At 47.9% G+C, this 24,938-nt stretch overlaps 1 protein-coding gene across 1 annotated transcript in view; it reads right to left on the bottom strand.

Moving 5' to 3' along the window:
- The window catches only part of PEPD (peptidase D), a 168,463-nt gene that overhangs the window by 3,798 nt on the left and 139,727 nt on the right, over window positions 1-24,938 (bottom strand). Inside the window, exons 12-14 of the mRNA XM_026714484.2 lie at window positions 19,260-19,408; window positions 3,929-4,113; window positions 3,121-3,312 (exon numbers count right to left, since the gene is read on the bottom strand). Coding sequence (XP_026570269.2) covers window positions 3,121-3,312; window positions 3,929-4,113; window positions 19,260-19,408 — 526 coding nt within the window. The remainder of the gene's footprint in view (window positions 1-3,120; window positions 3,313-3,928; window positions 4,114-19,259; window positions 19,409-24,938) is intronic.

Genomic DNA, 24,938 nt, shown 5'->3' with positions numbered 1-24,938 from the left:
GAGAAGAAAGTGTTTGGAGGCTAAATTGTATGAAAAATGGCTGAAGGAGTTTAGGGTCATGGTTAGCCTAATGAAGAAAAGGACCTGGGGGTGACACGATTAAATCTTCCAACCTCTGAAAGGCTGTCACAGGAAAAAATTATTCTCCAATCATTCTTGAGGGCAGGAAAAGAAGCCTTGAGTGGGGAGAAGGAGACCCAACTTGGGACTACGGAGGAATTTCCTGACAGTGAGAACAATGAATCACTTTGCTTCCTGGTGTTGGAGGAGCTCCATCACTGGAGGTTTATTCAAAAGCCTGGACAGCCGTTTGTCTGGGACGATCTGAGGACCTTGGCCAGTGGGTGGGACTAGAAGACCTCCAGGATCCCTTTTAACCTATGGTTCTTGGAAGTTTCTGGCTAGAAATTGGTCAGCCTTCTTACTTTTCTCTGGAAAGAGCCAACTCTAGGCAATTCTGGGGGCTACGGCTTCCTTGCATTCTAAAAGAGATCCATCACCCAGCCAAGAAGCTATTTGGAGTAGACCTGCCCCAGACACGTGGGGCCTTCAGAAGGCGGCCCATGTGCGGAGGGGCTGCCCCCCAGGACTGCTGTCTCCTTGGGCCTGGCTAGGAAGAGAGGAAAGAAAGCCAGAGCAGGTGGCCCCCGGCTTCAGGGCTGACCGGTGCAGCAGCACTTGCTGGAGCATCTAAGCAGGAAGCCCCCTCCCCCCCCATCTCCCCAGGGGGGGACACAGGCTTTCCAGCCCCAGAATCCTGGTTGGCTCAAACGCCCTGATCAAGAAACGGCCCAGAGCAGAGATAACCTTTCCGACCTAGGGAGAAAATTCAGCAGCAGAAGGTAAAGTCCCACCTGGCTTGATAAGAGTGTAGACTCTGCACACACAGCTTTTCGGAGGCGAAGCCAAGAGGGAAGGACTCAGGGCAGATGAGGAGGAGGAGGGATCTCGTCCTGGAGCAAAGCCTCCCACCAAAGGAGCCAAAGTCCACACTTCTGACACAGTGCGATTGCCGGTGGAGATTCCGGGCAAGACGACGAACCTCCAGTGATCATTGCAGCCGATGGACGCCTCTCTCGCAAAACATTTCCTCCCTGATATTCTCTTCCCAGGCAGCCCCGAGACTGCAGCCCTTCCGACCCTTCTGGATGGTCTTTGGGATCCAACTGTGGGGTTATTCCACAGACTTGTCCAAAGCCTGCCAGACTTTGCCAGGGACGGCCGCAAGAGCTCCACGCTGGGAGAGGCTTCCAAGCAGTGGGGGAACCCCCAGCTTGGTATCCTGCCCTCAAGTTGCTCCCCTCTGTCTGGGTTGGGATGTTCTCCAGCTCGCCAGCCAGGGGTGGGTTTCTAAGTGGTTCACCACTGGTTCAAGTGGGCGTGGCTTGGTGGGCGGGCTTTGTGTGCGCGCGCACACTTTGCTGCGCACACATACACTTTGCGCATGTGCAGAGGCTTTCCTACTCACCTCTTGCACTCCCCTCTGTAAATGTCAACTCATAAAATATTTCTCTGGTCTTTTTAGAGTTGCCAGCAGAAAGGGGGAGCAGCGTAGCAGCTTGCAAAATGGAAACTGCATTCCGTAGATGTTTTCAAAGATAGTAACTTGGTGACCGAAGTTTCTGCTGCGCAAAATTCTAACTGGAGAGCATGATGGATGACTCTGGGCTCTGGATGTGTCCCATTGGAGAATATGAATTAGGACACACCCAGGGGGTGGGGGGGAAACCAAGGTCAATGATGACAGTGAATGATGTGCTTCAGAGTTGGCTACACCCAGGCAGTGCCAGACAGTTTAACTCCCAATAAATTCTTTTTGAAGTTTTGGAAGTTTGGCTCGAGACTCAGGATTTAAATGGGGGTCACTGCTGGAATCACTGCTGGATAGTAGCTTCAACAGGGATGCACAGAAATCTCCTGTGCCGTGCAAAGCAGGGAGTAAAGGTCAGTATGGGAGCCCAGGTTCTCTGCCAGCTGATCTTTGGCGCTACCGGTATGCCAGAACCGGGCCGAACCAGTAGCATACCCCCATTGTCGCTAGCAATGCTGCTGTTCTGACACCTTCCTTCTTTTGCTTGGCTCCTTTTCTCCTCCAACAGGTGACTGAAGCACCTGGAGTTGCGCAAATGATTCAAAGGTGCTGCTGCTACTTTCGGAACAAGCCCGGAGTTTCCAAAAGTGCATCCACCTTGTCCAGCGGCTGCAAACTACTTCCCTGTTGCACCCATGTTGCTTAGCAACCAGCTGATGAAAAGAAAATATTCCCTAAAGGCAGAGCATTTAAAATCTCTTTCTAGAAATGCAAAGAGGCCAAGCTTTGTACTCTCACAAGTTCCAAATTTAAACTCTGATTATGCACAAACCCTCTGGATATTTTTAGGCCATTCCCTGTCTCATTCCACCCAAACCTGCCCACTCCACAAGACTGTGACGCATTTTCATGGCATTCTGCGTGCAAACAGAATGAATGAGCTGGAAGGGACCTTGGAGGTCTTCTAGTCCAGCCCCCTGCTCAAGCAGGAGAACCTCTACCATTTCAGACAAGAGGCTGTCCAGTCTCTTCTTAAAAACCTCCAGGGATGAAGCGCCCATGATTTCTGAAGGCAAAGCTGTTCGCCTGGTTAATTGAGCTCGCCGTGAAGAAGTTTCTCCTCAATTCCAGGTTGCTTCTCTCTTTGTAGAGACGTTTTTTTTCTCTTTTTCTCTCCAGGCCTCTGATCGCCTTAGTTGATCCTCTCTGAACTTTTTCCAAAGTCTCAACATCTTTTTTGTAATATGGCGACCAAAGCTGGTTGCAGTGTTCCAGGTGTGGCCTTACTGAGGCTTTATAAAATGGCACTAGTACTTCAAATGATCTTGATTCTATGCCTCTGTTTATATAACCAAGGATTGTATGAGCTTTTTTGGCTGCTGCTGCACACGGCTGGCTCCTGTTCGAGTGAACGTCCACTGGGACTCCAGAGCCCCTCCCCCAGTTACTGTTTTTGAGCCAGGTCTCGCCTAATCTGTACCTTGGATTTTTGATTTTTTTTTTAATTTTGATGCACTGTGTTTTGAAAGAGCTTCTCATCAACGCTACATTTTTCCAGTCCACTTTTATGCCCGAACAAAGTTACTCACCCCACCAAAGTTTCGGAAACGTGCCAGGACGTCTTTGTTGATGAAACAGGCCTGCGCTGGATTCGCCAAGGCCTGGTCCAAGACATGGTCAATGAAATAGATGCCAGGCTCCACGGTCAGCACCATGCCTTGGAGGAGGGTCCGGGCAGTCCGCAAGCTCCGGAGACCGGGCAAGTCAATGCGATCGACTCCCTGGGAAAAGGAAAGGGCGCACACCTTCAGCGAGAGGCTTGGGGCGTCTTTCAGCCCTCCAGCCGTAAAGGCCGTGATGATGCCAGATGGATAGAGTAACAGGGAAGGGCACCACACAGGCCGTGGCAGCTGAAAAGACTCGTGGATTGGGCCAGCATGGGCTTCACTGTGACTTCAGGGAGGTAGTTGTGAGTTATAAGCTGTGTGCTCAAAAGTTCCTGGCAGGAAGGCTAGACTATGGGTCTCCCCTGCCCCCCGAAATAGGCTAGAGGTTACGAAGCCTGACTGGGTTCAGGATCCAGCCTGGAAAGTCTCTGTGTGGTTTCAGGGTTTGCCTGCCGTTCCCCGCAAAAGCACGGAGGCTCAGAGAGGGCGAAAATGGGCTTCCGGGGAGTTTGGGAAGGCTGGAAATGGGCCCGGTTCCGGCTTCCAGAGAGCCTCCGGAGCCCGGGGAGGGCAAATCCCCCCCACCATGGCCACGCCCACCATGGCCACGCCCACCCCGCCACCAGGCAGAGAACCTACCCCTGCTCAACCCGCCCAACGAGTGTGCCAAACGCTTCAGTCATCGATCTGTATTGGGTTGGCTGCAGAGCGGGGAGAATTCAGAACTGACCTCCGGGTAGCCGCCGACGTCGTGAACGTCAATCCCAAGAAAGTGTCCCAGCCCGTGAGGCATAAATACAGCACCCAGATGGACCGCCACCATGTCCTCCACATTGCCGCGGAGGATGCCAATTTTCGTCAGCTCTTCCAGATGGACTCGGTCTGCCAGACGGTGCATTTCAGGCCAGGCCACCCCTTAGGGAAAGAGGAAAAAAAAGTTATTTCGTTGTTCTGATAAATAGACGTTTTCTTATCATGCGTGTCCGTTTTCTGAGTCCCCCCAAGAGAATTCTCTCCACTCTATGTCTGGAGAAAGCAGGCAGGCAGGCCGGCCCCATGTTGGATGCCTTGGGGTTGAGTCATTCTACACCACAGACACTTGCCTTTCAAAATAAAATGGCTGAAAAGGCACGGAGGTTGGCAAATACACTCTCCTGGGCTAGTTAAAGCCCTAACATGGTTAGTTCTGGGCCATGGGCCACATGCGGCCCTAGACAGCTGGTAATTCAGTCCCACAAGATCCTAAACACTGAACGCAGAAGTCCCCAAACTTGGCAACTTTAAGACTTGTGGACTTCAACTCACTCCCAGAATTCTCCAGCCACCTATGGGAGTTGAAGTCCACAAATCTTAAAGTTGCCAAGTTTGGGGACCCTTGGTTTAACGTAATGTGATTTATGCACATTAACTGAATTATATATTTTATATGTGGCTCTTCACTCAGTGCAGCCCAGGCAAGCCAAAAGATAGGACACCCGTGCCCTAGCACGTGCATGTGTACAACATGTCAAAATTTCTTGCAGCTTAGCATGTTGTATGAAGGAGCCCCTTTATGACTAATGGTTCAGAATGTTCTGTAAATGCAGAAAACGAGTCAATTTTGGATTAAGTTGTGTTGTGCAAGTCTAATCTGAAAGAAACATGCAACTTCTGCCCAACTGGAAAGAAGACATAGAGGGACATTTCAGCTCCCTCTTGATGTATGGCACAGGCTAGGGGTCTAGGCCAAAGGGGTCAAGTCTCTTGTAGGTGAGTCAGAGGGAAAAAATGTCATAAGATTTTATTTTATTTTTTTCATATTCTCCTGAGTCTCTTTGAGGGCATCTTCATCTCAGAATCTGACCTGGTGAATTCAAGTAGGCACAGGGTGCCAATGCTGGCAAGATATGTTCGATCCTGACTTGTTCCAGGTTGACTCAGCCTTCCATCCTTCCAAGGTGGGCATAATGAGAACCTAGATTGTTGGGGGCAACAGGCTGACTCTGTAAACCACTGAGCACTGGGAAGCAGTATATAAGCCTAAGTGCTGTTGCTCTCTCTCTCTCTCTCTCTCTTATCTCTCTGTATCTCTATCCATCCATCCATCCAACTCTATATCTATCTAACAGCCATGGTGGTGTAGTGGTTAAGAGTGCAGTATTGCAAGCTAACTCTGCCCACTGCCAAGAGTTCAATTCTCACTGGCTCAAGGTGGACTCAGCCTTCCATCCTTCCAAGATTGGTTGAATGGGTCCTGGATTGTTGGGGGCAAGAGGCTGACTCTGTAAACAAGAGAGGGCTGGAAAGCACTGTGAAGCGGTATATAAGTCTAAGGGCTATTGCTATTTAGTCCCCACGTAAACCCTCTTAAGAAAAACCCCACAAAACCAGAGCTTGTGGCTTTGCATCAATTCAGGACAGTATTTCAGGTTGAAATTTTATCAGTGGAAGCTTTCTTAGAGTAAAGCAAACTCTGAAGGACTTTGAATACTGTATCAGGTTATTCCCATAACCTCTTAGCTTTGGGGAAGGATTCCAGTTGAGGAGAAATGTGTGGGATCGACAGGGCGAGTGCGGCTACTCCTTGGAATCTCCCAATATGAATGGTCTCGACACATTCACCAAGTCAAGAAATCGGCCTCAGTGAGGTCAAGACGATGCTATTAAAATCGCTGCTTTTCAGTTTCCGCTTCACTTTCTTTGCTAAGGAAGGAAGAAAAACAGCAAAAAAAGGACAAAGAAATGCTTCTGGCCACTTAAGAGTCCAAAAGCATTTACAGAATAACAGAGTTGAAATGGAACTTGGAGGTCTTCTAGTCTAACCCCCTTTGCTTTGCATTGAGGACTCTTGAGAAGCAAATCTACAACCAGACAACCAACCAGTGGTGGGGAACTGATGGTGTGATGGATGATTCTTTGACAAGTTCCTCTGAGCCAATCTGTCACCATGTTGGGGGTTTATGCTGAAGGCCTGCCTTTAATGCTTTATTCCAGCCACCATGGTATTTATTTATTTTTTGCTTCCAGGCTGCGGGAACTGCAGGAGTGTCAAAATGAGACACTTCCTCTCTCAGTAGACACAATCCAAGGTGAGTCCTTGCTCACTAGTTCCAGGAAGAAGCCTTCAGGAGACTCCAGGGATCATATCTCAGTACCTTCCAATATCAAATTCATATCAATGGGAGACGTAGGGCCACTATTTTGGCCGAATTTCCAAAGCAGAAACATGGTTTCCACTTCCAGCCAGCAACTCATAGTCCTTATTAGACAGAATCCCGAGAATTAAGACATCCTAGAGAAGACATTCCTCAGGAGTGCCAATAAACTATTATTTCAGACATCTGGGTGACCTGAAGCCCACTGCTCTTTCCTCTTGGACACACTGAGGTTTCACTTGCACATCCAGGGGTTTTGCCACATGGCCAAATGACTTCATTTCTTCCTTCTTTTGCAGAGGACGAAACATTCCCAGAGTCTGGTTGCTGAACTGAGACAAGGAGCCAAGAAGTTAGCTGTGCCTTGTTTAGGTTTGGCAGAACCACCAAGCGCCAGCAATTTTTCAGCCACAGAGTTGAATTTTCAACTTGTTTTATGTCCCCCTAGGGGAAGAAGGCAGCTTCTGGAGGGGGGTGGGGAAGCCCCATCCCACTGAAACAAGGGGGTGTCCTAGCAGCTGAGGCAGTGAAGCGTTCTCCCGTCGCTGAGCCTCGACAGGAACCAAGCCTGCAGGTCTCTGGGAGAAAGGCCAGGCGCAAGAGAGGCAGGGCTGGAGCATCTGTTCAACAGGAGCATCTGACCCAACCAAGAACCAGTCCAGGTGGTTTGCAGGTCAGACAAACCCAGATGGTGCCAAGAGCTCAGGTGCCAAGGCCTGCTGGAGGAGAGAGCCTGGGGCTGAAGAGACACCAGCCATGCATTGGGTTAGTATTTGGGGGGCTGCCCCACGGAGGAGGAGGGGGGGTCAACTTATTCTCCAAAGCACCAACAGGCAAGGACAAGAGACAATGGTTGGAAACTAACCAAGGAGAAAAGCAAGCTGGAATTGAGGAGACGCTAAGGAGAAACTCCCTAACAGTGAGGACAATTAACCAGTGGAACAGCCTGCCACCAGACACCGTGTATGCTCCATCCCTGGAGGTTCTTAAGAAGAGACTGGACAGTCACCTGTCTGAAATAGTATAGGTTCTCCTGCTTGAGCAGGGGGCTGGACTAGAAGACCTCCAAGGTCCCTTCCAGCTCTATTCTATTCTAATTCTAATCCTGTGGGGTCACTGCCGGAGCCAGAACCAGCCACGTATGTGCACCTGCAACATGGCAAGTTCTGATGTGGTTCTTGAAGCTCCTGTTGGAGCAGGTGGCCTTAGTGAGGCTTGGGGGCTCTGGGCAGTCTTGTGGGGGGAAAGAACTTTGGAGAAAGAGAGCCCCACGTGATACAGTCACAGATGGAAGTCACTCTGCAGGAGTCTACACTCGCCTTGGAGGCCAAGGTTGGTTGGAGTTTTTAGACTGGAACTAGAGGAGTGAAGAGCTAATGTTTGTATTTATGGACTACATGAATGTGCTAAGGAGGTGACAGACCACAAACTGCTGGTCTGCAGGAGCACAAGAAATCAAGCCGAACCAGGGCTGGGAGTCCTCAATGGGCCAAACTGGTTGCTCTGGTCCATCGAGACAACTCTGGCTCCTGGTGTCTGCAGGAACAAGTCTCTATGAATTTTGGGGCAACATTTTCAGAAGTGGCTTTCTAGCAATAGCAGTAGCCCTTAGACTTATATACCGCTTCACAGTGCTTCACAGCCCCCTCTAAGCGGTTTACAGAGTCAGTCTCCTGCCCCCAACAATCTGGGTCCTCATTTGACCCACCTCGGAAGGACGGAAGGCTGAGTCAACCTTGAGCCTGGTGGGATTCAATTTGCCGAATCGCAGGCAGTCGGCATTAGCAGAAGGAGCCTGCAGTACTCTATTCTGACCACTGCGCCACTGCGCCGCTCTTCTAGTTCTAGAACTGGCCCCCAAACACCCAACTGGCTTCCTGCCCAAGGCAGACCTAGAAGTCACAGTCTCCTAGCGTCTAATTCAGCACCATCACTACTAGTAGAGCGATTCTGGTTGGGGGCAGGGGAGGGAGGCGTTTCCTGTATTGTTCACAATTCATTTTCTGCCATTCAAATCACCAGCTTAAATCAATACACTTGAGCTAATCCACATTTCCATGCAAAATTACTAAACTTTCTCTGCCAATAGCCCATGCAAGATCTTACGTATTCGCTAAAAGAGTTGTATCTCTAGGTGTAACTCTAGGGTAACTCTAGGTGCCGAAGATCAAAATCACAAAGCAATAATAAAAACAGGTGAAGATCAGCAATAATAATAAAAACAGTAAGGAAGTCTCATTAAGTAGTGCCCTTGACAACTATAAAACGTGTATAGAAAATGTTGCCATAATGGCACCCATAAACGCCTTATCTCCCTGAGAGACCAAGGTGAGTAGATAAAACTTTCAGGGCAAGAGCAGGCAATCTGAAGCCTTGGGGTCACGTGTGACATTTCTCAGCAAGCTGGCTGAGAAATTCTGGGAGCTGAAGTCCACAAGTCTTAAAGTTGAGGAATTCTGGGAGTTGAAGGCCACAAGTCTTAAAGTTGAGGAATTCTGGGAGTTGAAGTCCACAAGTCTTAAAGTCGAGGAATTCTGGGAATTGAGGTCCACAAGACCCCAAGGTTGGAGATCCCCGCTCTACGCCTTCTCCCCCTCCAAAGCACAATTGCTGGAAACTGTCAGCAAAGTTATCTAAAACTCATGGTGCTGTAACCCATAAAGAAAATTGCTCCAAGATTATTCCCGAACCCAGAAAATATTCTGGCCTTGCCTAGGCAAGGACATCATTCAGACCACCCCAGCTGCAATGCATGGGAATTGTAGTCCAAGCCAATGGGACCCTTGCATGATGGGGCTTTAGCAACTGGAGCAAAGCTGCTGCTGCTGCTGCTGGAGGAAACAGCTAAGAGCTGCTCAGGATTAATTCAAAGGAGAGGTTTGTCTTCCGGATGGAGGGAATTGTATTTCAATGAGTAAAATCTTAGCGATAAATATCCTTTCTTAACAGTCAAGTAAGAAAATTGCACTTCCCTCTTTTCACCCACCCAGTTTTCTAACGGCTGGTGTGGACAAGACACCAATTGGCAGAACACACACACACACATGCACACATACACAATAAAACTTTGCAAATACCAAGTCAATTATGATTTCACATACAGCCTGCAGAATTAGCAGAAATTTGCACGGGTGCCAGACATGATTTTTCCGAAGGTTCTTTTCAGCACCTTTGAAGCCTGAGAATCCTAGCTTTGATTTCTTGTTGTAATTACACCACGGATGATTTATAAATAGCCCACAAGGAGGTTTTTAAGAGCTGTTTCTGGATTAACTGCTTCAAGCAACCAAAACACAATCTTGAGGAAATCCTAGCATTAAGCCCAGCCTAGAATTAATAACGAGAGAACCTCACCTCGGTGCCGGCCTCTCTGGGCAACTGAATTTCCTGCATTAGCCAGCTCCTCTCCCGAACGAACAGCCCAGATCAGAAAACAATGGCCAGGCCACAACTCAGAAGACGGGGACTGTCAGCCGTGTGAACCCCAAGTGGAAGAAACTTCTGCTGTAGGAATTGGCTTGCTAGAATTTGGAAAGCGAATCGAATGACCAGGCCTCATGTCCCGGACGTGGAAAGAACAGGTGGATCGCTCACTGAGATGGCCTTGGAGGTGGCCAGAACGACCAGCCTTCCCTCCAGGAGACTGGGACGAATAACCTTCTCCAGCTGGGAAGCCCTCCTTCCATCATTAATCTCATCACAGCCCAGCAGAAAATCCCAGTTAGGTAGATAGATAGATATAAACACTAATAAATACTTCCCTAGGGACTCCAGGAGTGATCAAAGACAACTGAAGTTTTTGCATCTCCAAAGGAAGAGAGGAAAGGCTACAGGGGGAAAAAATAAAGATGGAGAAAGACAGTTATGAAAGCAGGTAGAGATTCCACAGAAGCATTTCAAGCATTTGGCACGTTTACGTTAAAGGGAATGTCAGAGTACCAAGAAGAGCCAAAAATCACCGTAGAAGGCCAACGGCTTCACACGAGCCTCCCAAACCTCACCTTCTTTCTGTTACTACAGTGTACAATTTCTTTTAAAGGGAGAAGTTTTCAGGATCCTAACATCAATCAATCAATCAGAATAAGGTTGGAAGGGACCTTGAAGGTTTTCTAGTCCAGCCTCTGTCCCATTTCAGACAAGTGGCTGTCCGGTCTCTTCTTAGAAACCTCCAGCGATGGAGCAGCCACAACTTCTGAAGGCAACTTCTGCTCCACTGGTTAACTGTCCTCCCAGTCAGGAAGTTTCTCCTTATTTTCAGTTTCTCCTGGATTAGTTTCCATCCACTGTTTCCTGTCCTGCCTTCAGGGGCTTTGGAAAATAGCCCGACTCCCTCTTCTTTGGGGCAGCCCCTCAAATACTGGAAGGCTGATATCATGTCCCCCCCTTCGTCCCTTTTTTTCTCTGGAATAGCCAAACCCAAATCCTGCAACCATTCTTCATATGTTTTTACAATGATCATTCAGCCTCCTCAACGTGTCAGACAACAAAAGCCACCACGAACTATTTGGGCTGGAGAGGATGGCCATGGGGGTCCCAGAGTTGCAGAAAGTACCAAAGTACAGGAATTCCCCATGCAGGGAGCCTACAAAAGGGAACAATGGTTTGTTTGTGGCAAATGTTTTTATCAGAAAGGGAGAGGAAATGCATCATTGTTTTCCCTAGTTGCTTCATATATTTCAGTCTCCTGGGTGGCTGGTGAACTTTCTTTAGGAGGTAGCTGCCTCCTCTTTTTGTCCCCACATTTTTGCACCCCACTCCTGACATCCCACAAACGTTAATCAGTCATGGTGGCTATGTCATCTCAAAGCTGTTCTTAACACTAAGACAGTTCAGGCTCTCTCTGGGAACACCTAGAGACCTGGTTGGTGCAATGGTTAGAATGGAGCATTGCAGGCTGACTCTGCCAACTGCCAACAGTTCGATCCTGACGGGCTCAAGGTTGACTCAGCCTTCCATCCTTCTGAGGGGAGTAAAATGAGGACCCAGATTGTCAGGTGCAAGAGGCTGACTCTGTAACCGCTTGCAAAGCATTGTGTATATAAGTCTAAGTGCTATTGTCCTTCCTTCCTTCCTTCCTTCCTTCCTTCCTTCCTTCCTTCCTTCCTTCCTTCCTTCCTTCCTTCCTTCCTTCCTTTCCTTCCTTCCATCCATCCATCCATCCATCCATCCATGGTGTGCAGTGGTTAAATGCAGTATTGCAGGCTGACTCTGCCGACTGTGATGCAGTTCGATCATGACCGGTTGAAGGTTGATTCAGCCTTCCATCCTTCCAAACCCAGATTGTTGGGGGCCAGAGGCTGACTCTGTAAACCGCTTAGAGGGGGCTGGAAAGCTCTGTGAAGCGGTACAAGACTTATATACAGCTATATACACAGTGCTATTGCTACCTACCCATCCCACTAGATCTGGGAGGAGAGGCCTGCTCTGGCTCCCATCCATCTGGCAGGACCCAGACAAGAACCTTTTCTGCCCAGTGCCCACCTCCTGGGACCCCAGCCGCTAGAGATCAGTCTCATTGTGACCCTGCTGGCCTTTAACAAGGCCATAAAGACCATTTTTGGTCTGTTCCTTGGTTAACTGTGATGATTATTAATGCAAATGTGGGCTAGTTAATATCTGCATGTAGAGAAGTGGCTCAGAACAAAATTAGGATGAGGATGCAGCTTGAGAGGCTCCCCGCTTCTTCTTCTTCTTTTATTAGTTTAATAATATAAAATACAGAAGAAAAAAACGGTAGTAGGAAAATAAGGAAGGGAGAAGGGAAGGGAAAAATGTAGGCCAAAGGGAAAGAAAAGAAAGAAGGAAGGGAGGAAGGGAGGGAGGGAGGGAGGAAGGAAGGAAGGAAGGAAGGAAGGAAGGAAGGAAGGAAGGAAGGAAGGAAGGAAGGAAGGAAAGGCATTGACTTCTGACTCCCTTTGATGCAGTAGAATAAGGTAATAGCATCAAACCTCAACTTACTACTTTCATATAATAATATAAACTGGCCATTTATACAACAACAAACCTATCTATTCGGTAAACCTCCAAATCAAAGTTTCATTTTTTCCATCTCAAGCACGAAGTCCAGAAGTGGTTTCCAAGTAGAAACAAAAGTAATTGTGTGGGTTTTTTCTTTAATCACAGAAGTCAATTAAGTCATCTCTGCTAACTCTTATCGCCTTATTGCAACCATCCATCCATCAAAGTGTCCTTCCATTTTTGTGCAGGAGGCTCCCTGCTTCAGGCCCAAGGGGGGGGGGTGGTGGCAGCAAGGGGCAGGGTGGTGGTGGTGGTGGCAGCCCCCACCCACCTCTTGGGGAAGCCTCTCAGCTGCCATACCCAGAAGACACAGCGAAGAGCTGAGAGAGAGAAAACAGGAAAAGCCCTGAGGGGAGGAGGCGAGGATTTCTGCTTTGGGCTCAGTCCCTCCACACCCCATCCCTGCTCACACCAGATCTGCAGCCCCCAACAGAAAGGTGATCTTGGTTTGGAAAACCGTTTCTTAGCCCAGCATTAACCACGGGGCGCTGTACCTGGAGCAAACAGTACAAGGTAGAGCAGTCAGGCCGAGACTGCAACCTTTGTATTGGTCCTTTGCCTACAACCGCCTCTCTTTCTTTCTCTTCTCTCTGTATCTCTCTCTCTCTCTCTCTTGCTTTCTCTCTTCTTTCTTTCTTTCTCTCTCTTTCTCTTTCTTTCTTTCTTTCTTTCTTTCTTTCTTTCTTTCTTTCTTTCTTTCTTTCTTTCTTTCTTTCATTCTCTTCTCTCTCTTATCTCCCTTTCTGTCTCTCCATTCTTTCTCTTTCTCCTTTCTTTCTTTCTTTCTTTCTTTCTTTCTTTCTTTCTTTCTTTCTTTCTTTCTTTCTTTCTTTCTTTCTTTCTTTCATTCTCTTCTCTCTGTATCTCCCTTTCTGTCTCTCCATTCTTTCTCTTTCTTTCTCTGTTTCTTTGTCGGTCTATCTCTCTCTTTCTTCTTTCTGTATCTTTTTTTCTGTTTCTCTGTCTCTCCTTTCTTTCTCTTTCTTTCTTTCTTTCTTTCTTTCTTTCTTTCTTTCTTTCTTTCTTTCTTTCTTTCTTTCTTTCTTTCTTTCTTTCCTCATTCTTTCTCTCTCTCTCTGCCTACAACCACCTCTCTTTCTCTCTCTTCTCTCTGTATCTCCCTTTCTGTCTCTCTCTCTCCATTCTTTCTCTTTCTCTCTCTCTCTCTTTCCTCTTTGTATCTCTTCCTTTCTGCTTCTCTGTCTCTCCTTTCTTTCTCTTTTCTCTCTCCCTCCCTCCCTCCTCTCTCCTTTCCTTCTCCAGTCACACAAAGACCGCCCTTATCCAGATGCCAACCTGCGCCCGGAATGATCCTACCCGCCCACACGATGGATTGACAGGGCTATTTATAGACCCACCTCCTCCTCCTCTCCCTGCCCCATCAGATCCCAGGCAATTAACCTTGGCCCCCTCGACTCTTGTTCGAAGCCAGCCAACTGTCAGCCCAGCTTGCACAGCCTAACTGGCCAACCTTTGGACTTTGCACCATGGGGCTTGAGCCATCTCGATTCCGCAAAATCTGCTGATGGGGCGTCTGCTTCTCAACTCCTTGCCAAGAGAGACAACACGGTGCAGCGCAGGCCAGAGAGCCAGCGGGAGGCCTTCTGGCCGGAGCCGGAAACAGACTCGGCCTCGTTTCATTGGTGAGCCTTGGTGGTCGAGCATCTACAGGAGCAGACAGACGCCCAGGCCTGGCATATTGCTGATGGCCTCTCTCTTTCTCAGGCACGGAGCCTTGGAGAAACGGAAGCAAACCCTGCACTCTCCTGCACTGGATGCTAGATCTATGAATGAAGCAAGTAACAAGAGAGTAACAGAGTTGGAAGGGACCTTGGGACCCTGAGCAGGAGACCCTACACCATTTCTGACAGGTGGCAGTCCAGTCTCTTCTTGAAAGCCTCCAGGGATGAAGCTCCCACAACTTCCGAAGGCAACTTCTTCTGTTCCATCGGTTGATGGCTCTCACTGTCAGAAAATTCCTCCTTATTTCTTATTTAAGAAGAGACTGGACAGTCACTTGTCTGAGATGATATATGACAGGTTCTCCTGCTTGAGCAAGGGGCTGGACTAGAAGGCCTCCAAGGTCCCTTCCAGCTTAATTCTATTTCTTATATTCTATCCTATCCCTATCCTATCCTATGCTATCCTATCCTATCCCTATCTGTATCCTATTCTATTCATTCTCTATTCTATTTATTCCCTTCCCTTCCCTTCCCTTCCCTTCCTCTATTCTATTCTATTCTATTCTATTCTATTCTATTCTATTCTATTCTATTCTATTCTATTCTATTCTATTCTATTCTATTCTATTCTATTCTATTCTATTCCATTCCATTCCATTCCATTCCATTCCATTCCATTCCTATTCTACTTTCCTTCTTTCCTCCTCCTCCTCCTCCTCCTCCTCCTCCCTCCTCCTCCTCCTCCTCCTCCTCCTCCTCCTCCTCTTCTCTATTCCATTCCATTCTATCTTATTCTATCGCTATCCCATCCTATTCTGAGTCGAATCACCCCTGGATCAGTTTCCCTCCGGAAAGGGGGCCAGGACTGACCGAAGCACCGTGAACCGATTAGCAGAGAAACCCCAGCATTAGAGGCTCCGTGGCAAACGGACCAGCCTGCCCCAAATGTTAAAGGCAGCACCAGCGTCCCCCCCAGATTCTTCCATCCAACAGCCACTTCTCAGAATGCGTGTTTTTCAAATCGAAAGGATCCAAACCTCATTTCAAGTCCCACTTTTTTCCAATCCAAACTTTCGACATTCCTAGCTTTTCAATTTATTTATTTCATGCACTCTTATTTTTGGATATACATTGCTTTAGCAAAGAGAATGGAAGTACGTGCCACCGCAAATAAATAGCTCTACCTTTTCCCTGGGGAAGCCACATTGCTTGTAAAAACTGCAGTCAGTTTGTCTCAGCGCCTGTCAAAAAGCTTCCTATTTTCACCATGAATGGAAGCTACTCACAAAAATCAGCCCCCAGCCAATCGACAAGTGTCTTCTTTGCCATGTCAGGATGAGATAGGAGACGAAAGGGGAGCAGGGTGGAAGGGAGAAAGTGCTTCATTCCTCACCAGACCGAAGGTTCACAAGGAAGAAGCGGGGGGACAGTGAAGCCTCCTGGAAGAACAGCATTAAAAGCCAGGGAGACCATCTGGTTTAGTGGTGAAAGCACCAAACTAGGAGACCATGAGTTCAAGTCCTGCCTTAGCCATGAAAAGCAGCTGGGTGGCTTTGGGCCTGTCACTCTCTCTCTGTTGTGGTTCACTGGCAGCAGGTGTGGATGGCTGAGGTCTCGGAGAGCGAGGACTCAGATGAGGGGCCTGTGTGTGATGCAGGGATGGGGCCAGGACCATCGGGGAGTGGAGCGCTGCCTTCGGGGATTGTGGAGGCTGGCAGCAGTGATGAGGAGTTCCCTGAGGAGCCTGTGCCCAGTGCGCATCAGTGCAAAGCTGCTTGAAGGAAAGAGCAACTGCAGCAGCACGGGAGACTTGGGAGTAAGGCTGCAAGGTGATGGCCCCTCCCTTAAGAGATAAAAGCCAGCTGAGAAACCAGAGTTCTTTGCAGGAAGCAAATAAGTTTTTGCACTCAAGCCTTGTAGACATTTAGAATATATCTTGGTTGGTGTTTGGAGACACTTCGTTTGAAATATCTCTTAGTAATTTTATCTGGTGTTCTTGGCAGCCTTGCACAACCCTGGCAAGGCTCATTCTTATCAGACACAATTAGTTTTAATAGCCTTTTAACCGGGAAGGAACGGAATTCATAAAGAATCATTAAAAGCAGTGCCACGGCCCGGTACCGGCATCACAAAATGATCCGCGTCCCGGTACTACCAGCACACATGACAAGGCAAGGTGAGCCGAGCGACCAGCTAGCCAGCCGTCCCCTGCTTCTCCCCGCCACCTTCAACTCCTCCTTTGTACCTTTGTCGATGGGCTTCGCTTCGGGACGGCTTCGGGACGGTCGCTCGGCTCGCCTTGCCTTGGGTCCTGAAAGAATCCTCGCGCCTTAGTTTCGTTCGAAGCTGCCACCCCGCCTTCGATGAAACTAAGGCGCGAGGATTCCTTCAGGACCCAAACGCCGCTTTCCAACCGGAAAAGCTCACCCGGAAGCACTTTCTCGTCAAACAAGATGGTGGCGCCCAGCAAACCGGCGGCCCGGTAGGAAATGTTCCACGGACTGGTACCGGTCCGTGGCCCGGTGGTTGGGGACCCCTGATTAAAAGGTTTTGCTGTTACCTCTGTCTGGTGTTTGTTTCCTTGGAGCAAAGTTTGGTTCAGAACACTCTCAGCCCCACCCACCTTACAGGGTTGTTGTTGTGGGGAAAATAAAAGAGGAAGATGTGTTGCAAATTGTGAAATTCATGTTTTATCGACAAAGAAATAAAGGGAGACTAGCATAGATCTATTTCAAGATATTTAGCTCTCATCAGCTAGCTAAGTTTCAAGCTAAATAGCTTGAAATAGATCTATGCTAGTCTCCCTTTATTTCTTTGTTGGTAAAACATGAATTTAACACAAAAAAAAATAGTTTGTGGCGAAACCGAGTGCCTGAAAAGGCCCTTGGATTGGGGGCTGAAAAGCGAAAACAGAAGCAGGATGCTCCATCCCATAATTGGGTAGACTGGTCCCAATGGAGAAAAAACATGTGTTGGAAATGTTCACAGCCTTAAGTTATTCACGAAAATAATAAAAGCGGGAAATAAACAAGTAACAAAGCAAAACAACAGAGGCGGCCCAAAGAGGAACGATCACAACGGCGTTACCGCCAACAGTGAAGGACTGAAGAATAAATGGCCCCCAGGGCGGATGGTATTTTGGGCTCCTTTCAAGGCTGGTCTCACCACTGATGGGAGGTTTCAATGGGGCCAATTTTCCTTCAAAGGAGACAAGAGACCGAGAAGGCCCAGAGCTAAACTTGGCCATGAGATGGAAGGTAGACCTCACCCACATCATAGTGTTGTTCGGACCCAGCTCCCCAAACACGACAAACCCCCTGAAATGAATTCAAAATGTTCCTTTATTAGGAACGCCGGTAGCTCCGGCAAAAAGTTTCTCTTTCAACACAGGCTAACAAGTCTGTCCATCCAGAAGATGACCACCCCTATTCATCTCCACCCCCTAACTTTTATCCCCAGAGCTAGGGTGGGGCTTCACTAGCAGTGGCGGCTCTTCCTTCCCAAGGACCGGCCCATAGATTTCCACCGCTCTCCTCTCCTCTGCCTTCTGTGCATTCACATGTCAGGCACTGGACGCAGCTGTTCCTCCTCTTCCTCATCACCCACCTCCAGACCTGGGGGCTGTTGACTCCCCATCTGAGAGCTGATGGATGGCCCAGGCTCTTCCTCCCTCCCTCCCTCCCTCCCTCCCTCCCTCCCTCTGTGTGTGTGTGTGTGCATGGCAGGGTTGGGGGGCAGAATAATGTGCGACTAAGGCAAGACCCCCATATGGTCACTTTTGACAAAAAGCACCAGGTCCGGTGGATGTTCTGGTCATGCTATTTTTTCACTGATATAAACTGAGGCTTTTAACTGCTTAAGTTTCATGCATGTTAACATTTTGCTGGCTGCCTGGAGTTCTAACCAAAGGGCAAAGTGGAAAGACTCATTACAACAAGGGTTTGGCGGCCGTGATTGCAGAAGCGGCTTGGAGAGGCTGCAGATGTCTTGAGCCGCAACAGGGTTGTTGAACAGCGAGCTGTTCAGTGGTCAAGCAAGAGCAATCAGCTGCCATTTGGCATCTGCCACCTTCTTCCAATGTAAAAGGAGAAATGAGAAGGAAGCAGACGGACTCCGTGAGGCTCCACTGGACTTCCCTTTCTTGACCCAAAGGTGCTTCTTTCCAAAGGCAACGGGGCTTTGTTTTTTCTTGAAGATGTTTCGCTCCTCATCCAAGAAGCTTTCTCAGCTCTGGCTTCACCTTCCAGCCGTAGCTGAAGGGAGCTTTTTGGATGAGAAGCAAAATGTCCAGTTGCCTCTTGAAAAAGCACCTTTGGGACAACCATGACCTGGATGACCAAGAATCTCCAGTGACATTCCCTTCCTTTAGTCATTCCAGAACAACTTCAAGAACTGATTTGTACATTTTTTTGTCTTTCTTTCCCACTTTTTCATTTTTCCCCCCGTTACGTGGTCAATCTGGAGAGAGGCTCACGTTGGGAGCCAAAGTAAGATTGGCCAGCTGGGGTTTTGCACCACACTGCTGGGCGTGGTGGCTGCAGCTCACCTTCCCACACCCGGCAGCTTCCATCCCCACCCCAGGACTACAACATTTTCCTTTAACATACTAACTACAACAATGAAAGAAACGTGGTGGTGCTGTGGTTGGAATACAGCATTGCAGTCTAGCTCTGCCGACAGCCAGGAGTTCAATCCTGACAGGGTTCAAGGTTGACTCAGCCTTCCATCCTTTTGAGGTTGGTAAAATGAGGACCCAGATTGTTGCGGGGGGGAGGGGGTGACGTGCTGACATTGTAAGCCACCCAGAGAGTGCCGTTAAAGCCCTATGAACCTTGCTGTCCTGGTATCAGGAAAGCAGAAATATTTTCTACTAGAGATCTTCAGCTGTCGCGGAAAGAATTGGATGACAGAGGCAAAAGGCTGTTAAAAAGGTAGGAGAACGTGCACCTGAGGCCGGGGTGACCCCAGGAGTGGTGAAAAAAAGTCAAGGTGGCAATTGCAGTGGGGCAACGGAAGTTCTTCCATCGTGATTTTTTGTGATCGTGCCCTTGGACCGCTCCAACTTGAGAGTTGGGTCAAGAAAAGGCAGAGAGACAGGATGGACATTGTGAAGTATGGCGGGCACTGGAATATCCATGCCCACAACCTCTAAGAGGCAAGGGCATAGTTCTCCTCTCTCCCCCTGTTATTGTTGGCAGGGACCGATTTGGGGTTGTGGTTGTTTTACCTGGCTTGATGCTGCTGAACACGGCCCGGGAGGATCGGTAGACGGCCTCGTAGATAGCCTTCTGGTCGGGAGTGAATTTCCCGTTGGCAGGAAAGGTGCAGGTGATGTCTGACCCGTAGCAGTAATACTCTCCCCCCATGTCAAAGAGGCTGCGGAAAAGGAAAGAAAGGAAATGCCCGTTTGAGTCTGAATACGGACTGCAGCACGACCACACAGTTGTCTGCGCAGGGAGGCTGATTGTAGACCTCCTCAGATTCTCCTCCTGGAGAATCAAAGTAATAATAAATCCCCTGGTCCAGATGGGATTCCAGTAGAATAGTACAAAGCCACAATAGAGTTAGTAGGGCCACTGATGCTGGAAGTGTTTAACGAAGTACTTTTGGCAGCCAAAAAGCCAGACTCATGGAGGGGGGCGTTGATTTCGTTAATTCCGAAGGAGGATGTAGATGCCAGATATATCAACAATTATAGACCAATCTCACTTTTAAACGCTGATTATAAATTATTTACCTCAATTATAGCGAATAGAGTAAAACAAGTTTTAAATTTATACATTCATGAAGACCAAAATGGTTTCCTTCCATCCCGCCAAATCAAAAATAATTTAAGAACCTTTATTGACGTCTTAGAATATTATGAAGTTCATCCAGAGAAACAATTTGCAGTCATGTTTTTAGATGCGGAGAAAGCATTTGATAACTTACATTGGCACTTTTAATACAAAAATCTATAACATGAGTCTGGGCACTAAATTCGAGAACATTATCACAACAATTTACAATACCCAACAAGCCAATATACTAATTAATGGTGAACAAACAGGCCCATTAAACATTGAAAAGGGTGTCAGACAGGGTTGCCCCTCTCACCCCTCTTATTTATATTTGCTTTAGAATCACTGTTAACGCGGATAAGACAAAACTCTGAAATCCAAGGAGTTAGGGTCAAAGCAGAGGAATATAAACTACAGGCGTTTGCAGACGATATGGTTTTCTTCCTAGAGGAACCCATGGAAAAAGGACATAACCTAATAAAAGAACTAGAACAATTTGGTTCAGTAGCAGGATTAAAGATTAATAGAAATAAGACAAAATTACTGACTAAAAATCTAACAGAGAATCAGAGGAAAGAATTAGAAAAAAACATGGGGATGCAGGCAACAAAAAAGGTCAAATATTTAGGCATATGGTTAACACCACATAGTAAATCACTCAAAGAGAATAATTATGATAAACTGTTACAGCAAATGTAGACCTCCTCAGAACAGGTTGTCATTGGAAAGGTGAAGCCGGAAAAGAGGACAATGGTCATCTAGTCCAGGGGGCTCCATCCTTGGCCACTTTAAGACTTGTGGATGAGGAATTCTGGGAGTGGAAGTCCACAAGTCTTGAAAGTTGCTAAGGTTGGAGACCCCTGGACTAGTCCAGCCTCCTGTAACTGGCAGAGATCCACCCTTTGAGGTGGGCCAGCTCAAGAAACAGGTCCCGAAGGATTCCAGAGATGCTAATTCGTTGCTACAGGACTCTTGAACAGACTCTCAAAAACCTGTCAAGAGTTTCTCTCTTTTATTTCAAACAAAATAGCTTCTACTTACTTTCTCCTGCTTTCCAGGATTGAGATCAGTGGTGGGATTCAATTTTTTTTACTACTGGTTCTGTGGGCGTGGCTTGGTGGGCATGGCAGGGGAAGGTTACTGCAAAATCCCCATTCCCTCCCCACTCCACTAACCTGCTTTCCAGCTCCATTCTCCTGTGCAGGGCAATCAAAGAAGACCCAGCCGGTCAGCTGGGGACTCAATGGGAGGCAGAGATGGGAGCAGAGCCAGTCAGAGATGGGATTGGCCGGTTCTCCAAACCACTCAAAATTTCTGCTACCGGTTCTCCAGAACTGGTCAGAACCTGCTGAATCCCACCTCTGACTGAGTTGCCATTTCTCCTCTTTGAAGGAATGAATGTCCTTTCCCAAGGCCATCTCCACACATCTGTGATGTCCCGGGGCATGGCACAAAAATAACAAAGTCACAAAAGTAGATAAATTCCCTTTAATGCCTCCAACTTGGGCCCCAATGTCCAGTTATCCTCAGCTGGAGAGCAAACTCTTCCAAAAACCGTCTACAAAAGGAAGAAATGCAGTCCAAACCCAAAGTACAGATAAATTAGAATTAAAAAAAACCAACACCAACCACGCTGAAGTAATTAACACGACAGGCCATGATAATAAATTGCAGACTTCCAAAAGATAACGAAGCACACACAGTTGGGAGGATGCCAACACCCAGATAAGCCTAGACAAAAATAAGGCAGGCTTTGCTTCCATCAAGGTGCTGTGTGCAAACACCCTTTCAAATCCTGTTTTCCCAGATGCAGCTAATGAAGGGAATCAGGGCCCTTTTCTCCCCCGTAACCCACTTTTCTCCCTTCTGCATTCCTCCCTGCATATCCTAGGATGAAGAGGGGATGGGCCTGGGTCTTCCTCTGAATGCCCAGCCGCACTGTGCCCTTCTCCCGTTTCTTCCACAGCCACCGGAGCCACACTCCGATTCCCTGTCAGCTGTTCCACCTCTCCCTCGGAATCTGACTCCAACAAGGGCATAACAACATCCCTTCATAGCTGGAAAATCTAGCCTTTTGCCTGGTTACTGAATTAATCCTTTCCTTCTGTATACGGACCTATAACCTGGTTCACATTCCTCCGATTCATACTAGTCTACAAGGAATAACTGAATATCTAATGTTTTGTGAATGCCACTGTTATGTCTTTAATCTAATGAAGAACGTTTTGGGAAGTCAGCTGTCCCTTCAATCTCCACACTTTTAATATCATGATTAGGAGATAAACCGTTACTTAGCAATATAATTGCTGCAGAATTTAATTTAGTCTTCTAAATCCAAGTTTTACCTATAGCCTGATTAAGGAAAGGAAAAACCGGTTCTCTGACTTGGTCACCTTGATGCCATTTCACTGTGCCACTTGAATTTAAATGCCTGCAAGCCAAGTTTAACATTCGTTTGTTTGTTCAAGAAAACATTGCAAAGGAAAAAAAAACAATAATTATTTTTTCTTAGCTGCAGTCTTTCTGACACAATGTCTTGCCCAACCTTGGTTACAAAATGCCTGTGATTTGAGTCTCTTGATAGAAACACAAACTGTTTCTATGGCAAAGCAGCTCAAGAGCCAAAGTTGTTACTGGCCCCTTAAGAGTCTCTCTCACACCTCCCTCCTCCCTGAGGAATCCCTGCCAGCCAAAGAATCAATCAATCAGAATAGAGCTCAAAGGGACCTTGGAGGTCTTCTAGTCCAGCTCCCTGCTGAAGCAAGAGAACCTCTATCATTTCAGTCAAGTGACTGTCCGGTCTCTTCTTAAAAACTTCAGTTGATGGAGCACCCACAATTTCTAGAACAACTTTTGTTCCACTGGTTACTTGTCCTCCCTGTGAGGAGGTTTCTCCTTAATTCCTGGTTGCGTCTCTCCTGGATTAGTTCCCATCCATGGTGCCTTGTCCTGCCTTCTGGGGCTTTGGAAAACAGGTTGACCCTACTCTTCTCTGGGGCGGTCCTTCAAATACTTGAACACTGCTATCATGTCGGCCCTAGTCCTTCTTTTCATCAAACCAGACATAGCCAAATCCTGCAATCATTCTGGATATGTATTCCTCTCCAGGCCTTTGATCCAGTGGTGGTATTCCACCGGTTAGGCCTGGTTTGGGCGAACCGGTAGTAAAAAAGTATCTCTTCTTTCTTTCTTTTTCCTCCCAACGATCAGCTGTTCTGATGATCGGCTGTGCCGGGATGCCCCTAGCTCTCTTAAGTGTTTTGCCCGGAAGGCTTCCCTGAGGCCCAGGAGGCATAAAGGGACACCGTGGTGTGTGTGTGTGTGTGTGTGTGTGTGTGCTGTGCAGACCCCGGTGCTCCGATTTTTGCCTCCTGGTCTCATGGAAGCCTCCTGGGAGTAAAATCAGCCTCCCAGGAGGCTTCCCTGAGGCCCAGGAGGCAAAAAAAAAGGAAAAAAGTGTGGGAGCGCAAGAAGAAGAAGAAGAAGAAGAAGAAGAAGAAGAAGAAGAAGAAGAAGAAGAAGAAGAAGAAGAAGAAGAAGAAGAAGAAGAAGAAGAAGAAGAAGAAGAAGAAGAAGAAGAAGAAGAAGAAGAAGAAGAGAAGAAGAAGAAGAAGAAGAAGAAGAAGAAGAAGAAGAAGAAGAAGAAGAAGAAGAAGAAGAAGAAGAAGAAGAAGAAGAAGAAGAAGAAGAAGAAGAAGAAGAAGACACACCCACCCAGTCATATGGCTATGCTCACCTAGCTACTTCCACCTAGCCATGCCGACAGAACCGGTAGTAAAAATATTTGCATCCCACCCCTGCTCTCTTCTCTGCCCTTTTCCCAAGTCTCAACATCTTTTCGGTAATGTGGCGACTGAAACCAGATGCCGTTTTCCGGGTTTGCCCTAATTAGTGCTTTATAAGAAGATAGAGAAGCAACGGTTCCTCTCGCAACCTGGATGAGACCAGACCAAAAGGTCAGTCGATCCTGGTTTGCTCTGAAATCCGTGGGTGTCTCGGGGCCAGTCAAGGTGACCCCATTTCATGGGATGGCTGGCTAAGGAAGGGGCAACCTGGAATCCGGTCCGCTTGGGGCAGCAAGGCTGAGGCAAAAATCCAGCAAAGCAAAAAAGAACATGCCCTTTTCCCACTTAGAGCCTGAGTCAATATCACGGCAGTCAGCCCAAGAGACATGAGCGGCTGCTGATCTGACCCACCCTGTAGCAATGCAGGACTGAGAATGAACTCCACCCACCCCCCTGTCCCCCTGCTCTGGCCTCTCTGCTCAACTCCAGCGATCATGGCCAACTGCCATGGGGGGCAGGGCTGAAACACCACAGACCCCCAACCCCTATGAGGGGTTGGACCCAAGAGAGACATTTATCGGGTGACTCAATCATTGGGGGCATTGCTGCAGTGGCAATGGACACCCCAAAGCAGCCATGGCAGCCCAAGAACTATTCCAAAAGCGGGAAGAGGACTTGAGAGTTGAAACAGGCCAGTTTCTCCTAGCCAGCGCTCTCCAATCCCCACATGCTTGCAAAGGCCTGGTCTCTCTTTCTCTGGACTACCCTTGCCCCCAATATAGCAATAGCACTTAGACTTATATACCGCTTCACAATGCTTTCCAGCCCGCTCTAAGCGGTTGACAGAGTCAGCCTCTTGCCCCCAACAATCTGGGTCCTCGTTTTACCCACCTCGGAAGGAGGGAAGGCTGAATCCACCTTGAGAGTGGTGGGATATGAACTGCCAAATTGCAGGCAACCGGCAGTACTACACTCTAACCACTGTGCCACCATGGCTCCTACATAGCCCAAATAGACATCCAAAGCTCACTGAATTGTGTGAACCCAATAGAAAGTATCTGATGGTTCTATTCAACTCAGCCTGAAATACTTCTCCACTGATTCAGTTGGAAAATCAGAGGCCCCATTCCGGTGACCGTTTCCGTTGATACGCAGGTGGGATGCTCAATCGGTTACCTTCAATGCAACACTGCTGCCACCGCTACCAATGCCAACTGCAAGGGTAACTTGCCTATGAATTCTGGTCATTTCCAGACCAGAAGGTGCCCAACAGGAAAGGGCTGGTGGGTGCCTTTTGCTCATGTTGGATATTCCAGCAGCCAAGAGTGATCTGCGTGCATC

The sequence above is a fragment of the Pseudonaja textilis genome, chromosome 11 (assembly GCF_049901715.1).
Source record: "Pseudonaja textilis isolate UNSWEBS1 chromosome 11, rPseTex1.2, whole genome shotgun sequence".
In the NCBI taxonomy this organism is placed as follows: domain Eukaryota; kingdom Metazoa; phylum Chordata; class Lepidosauria; order Squamata; family Elapidae; genus Pseudonaja; species Pseudonaja textilis.
Note: the sequence above shows the minus strand (reverse complement) of the source record. Positions and strands in the feature narration are given on the sequence as shown.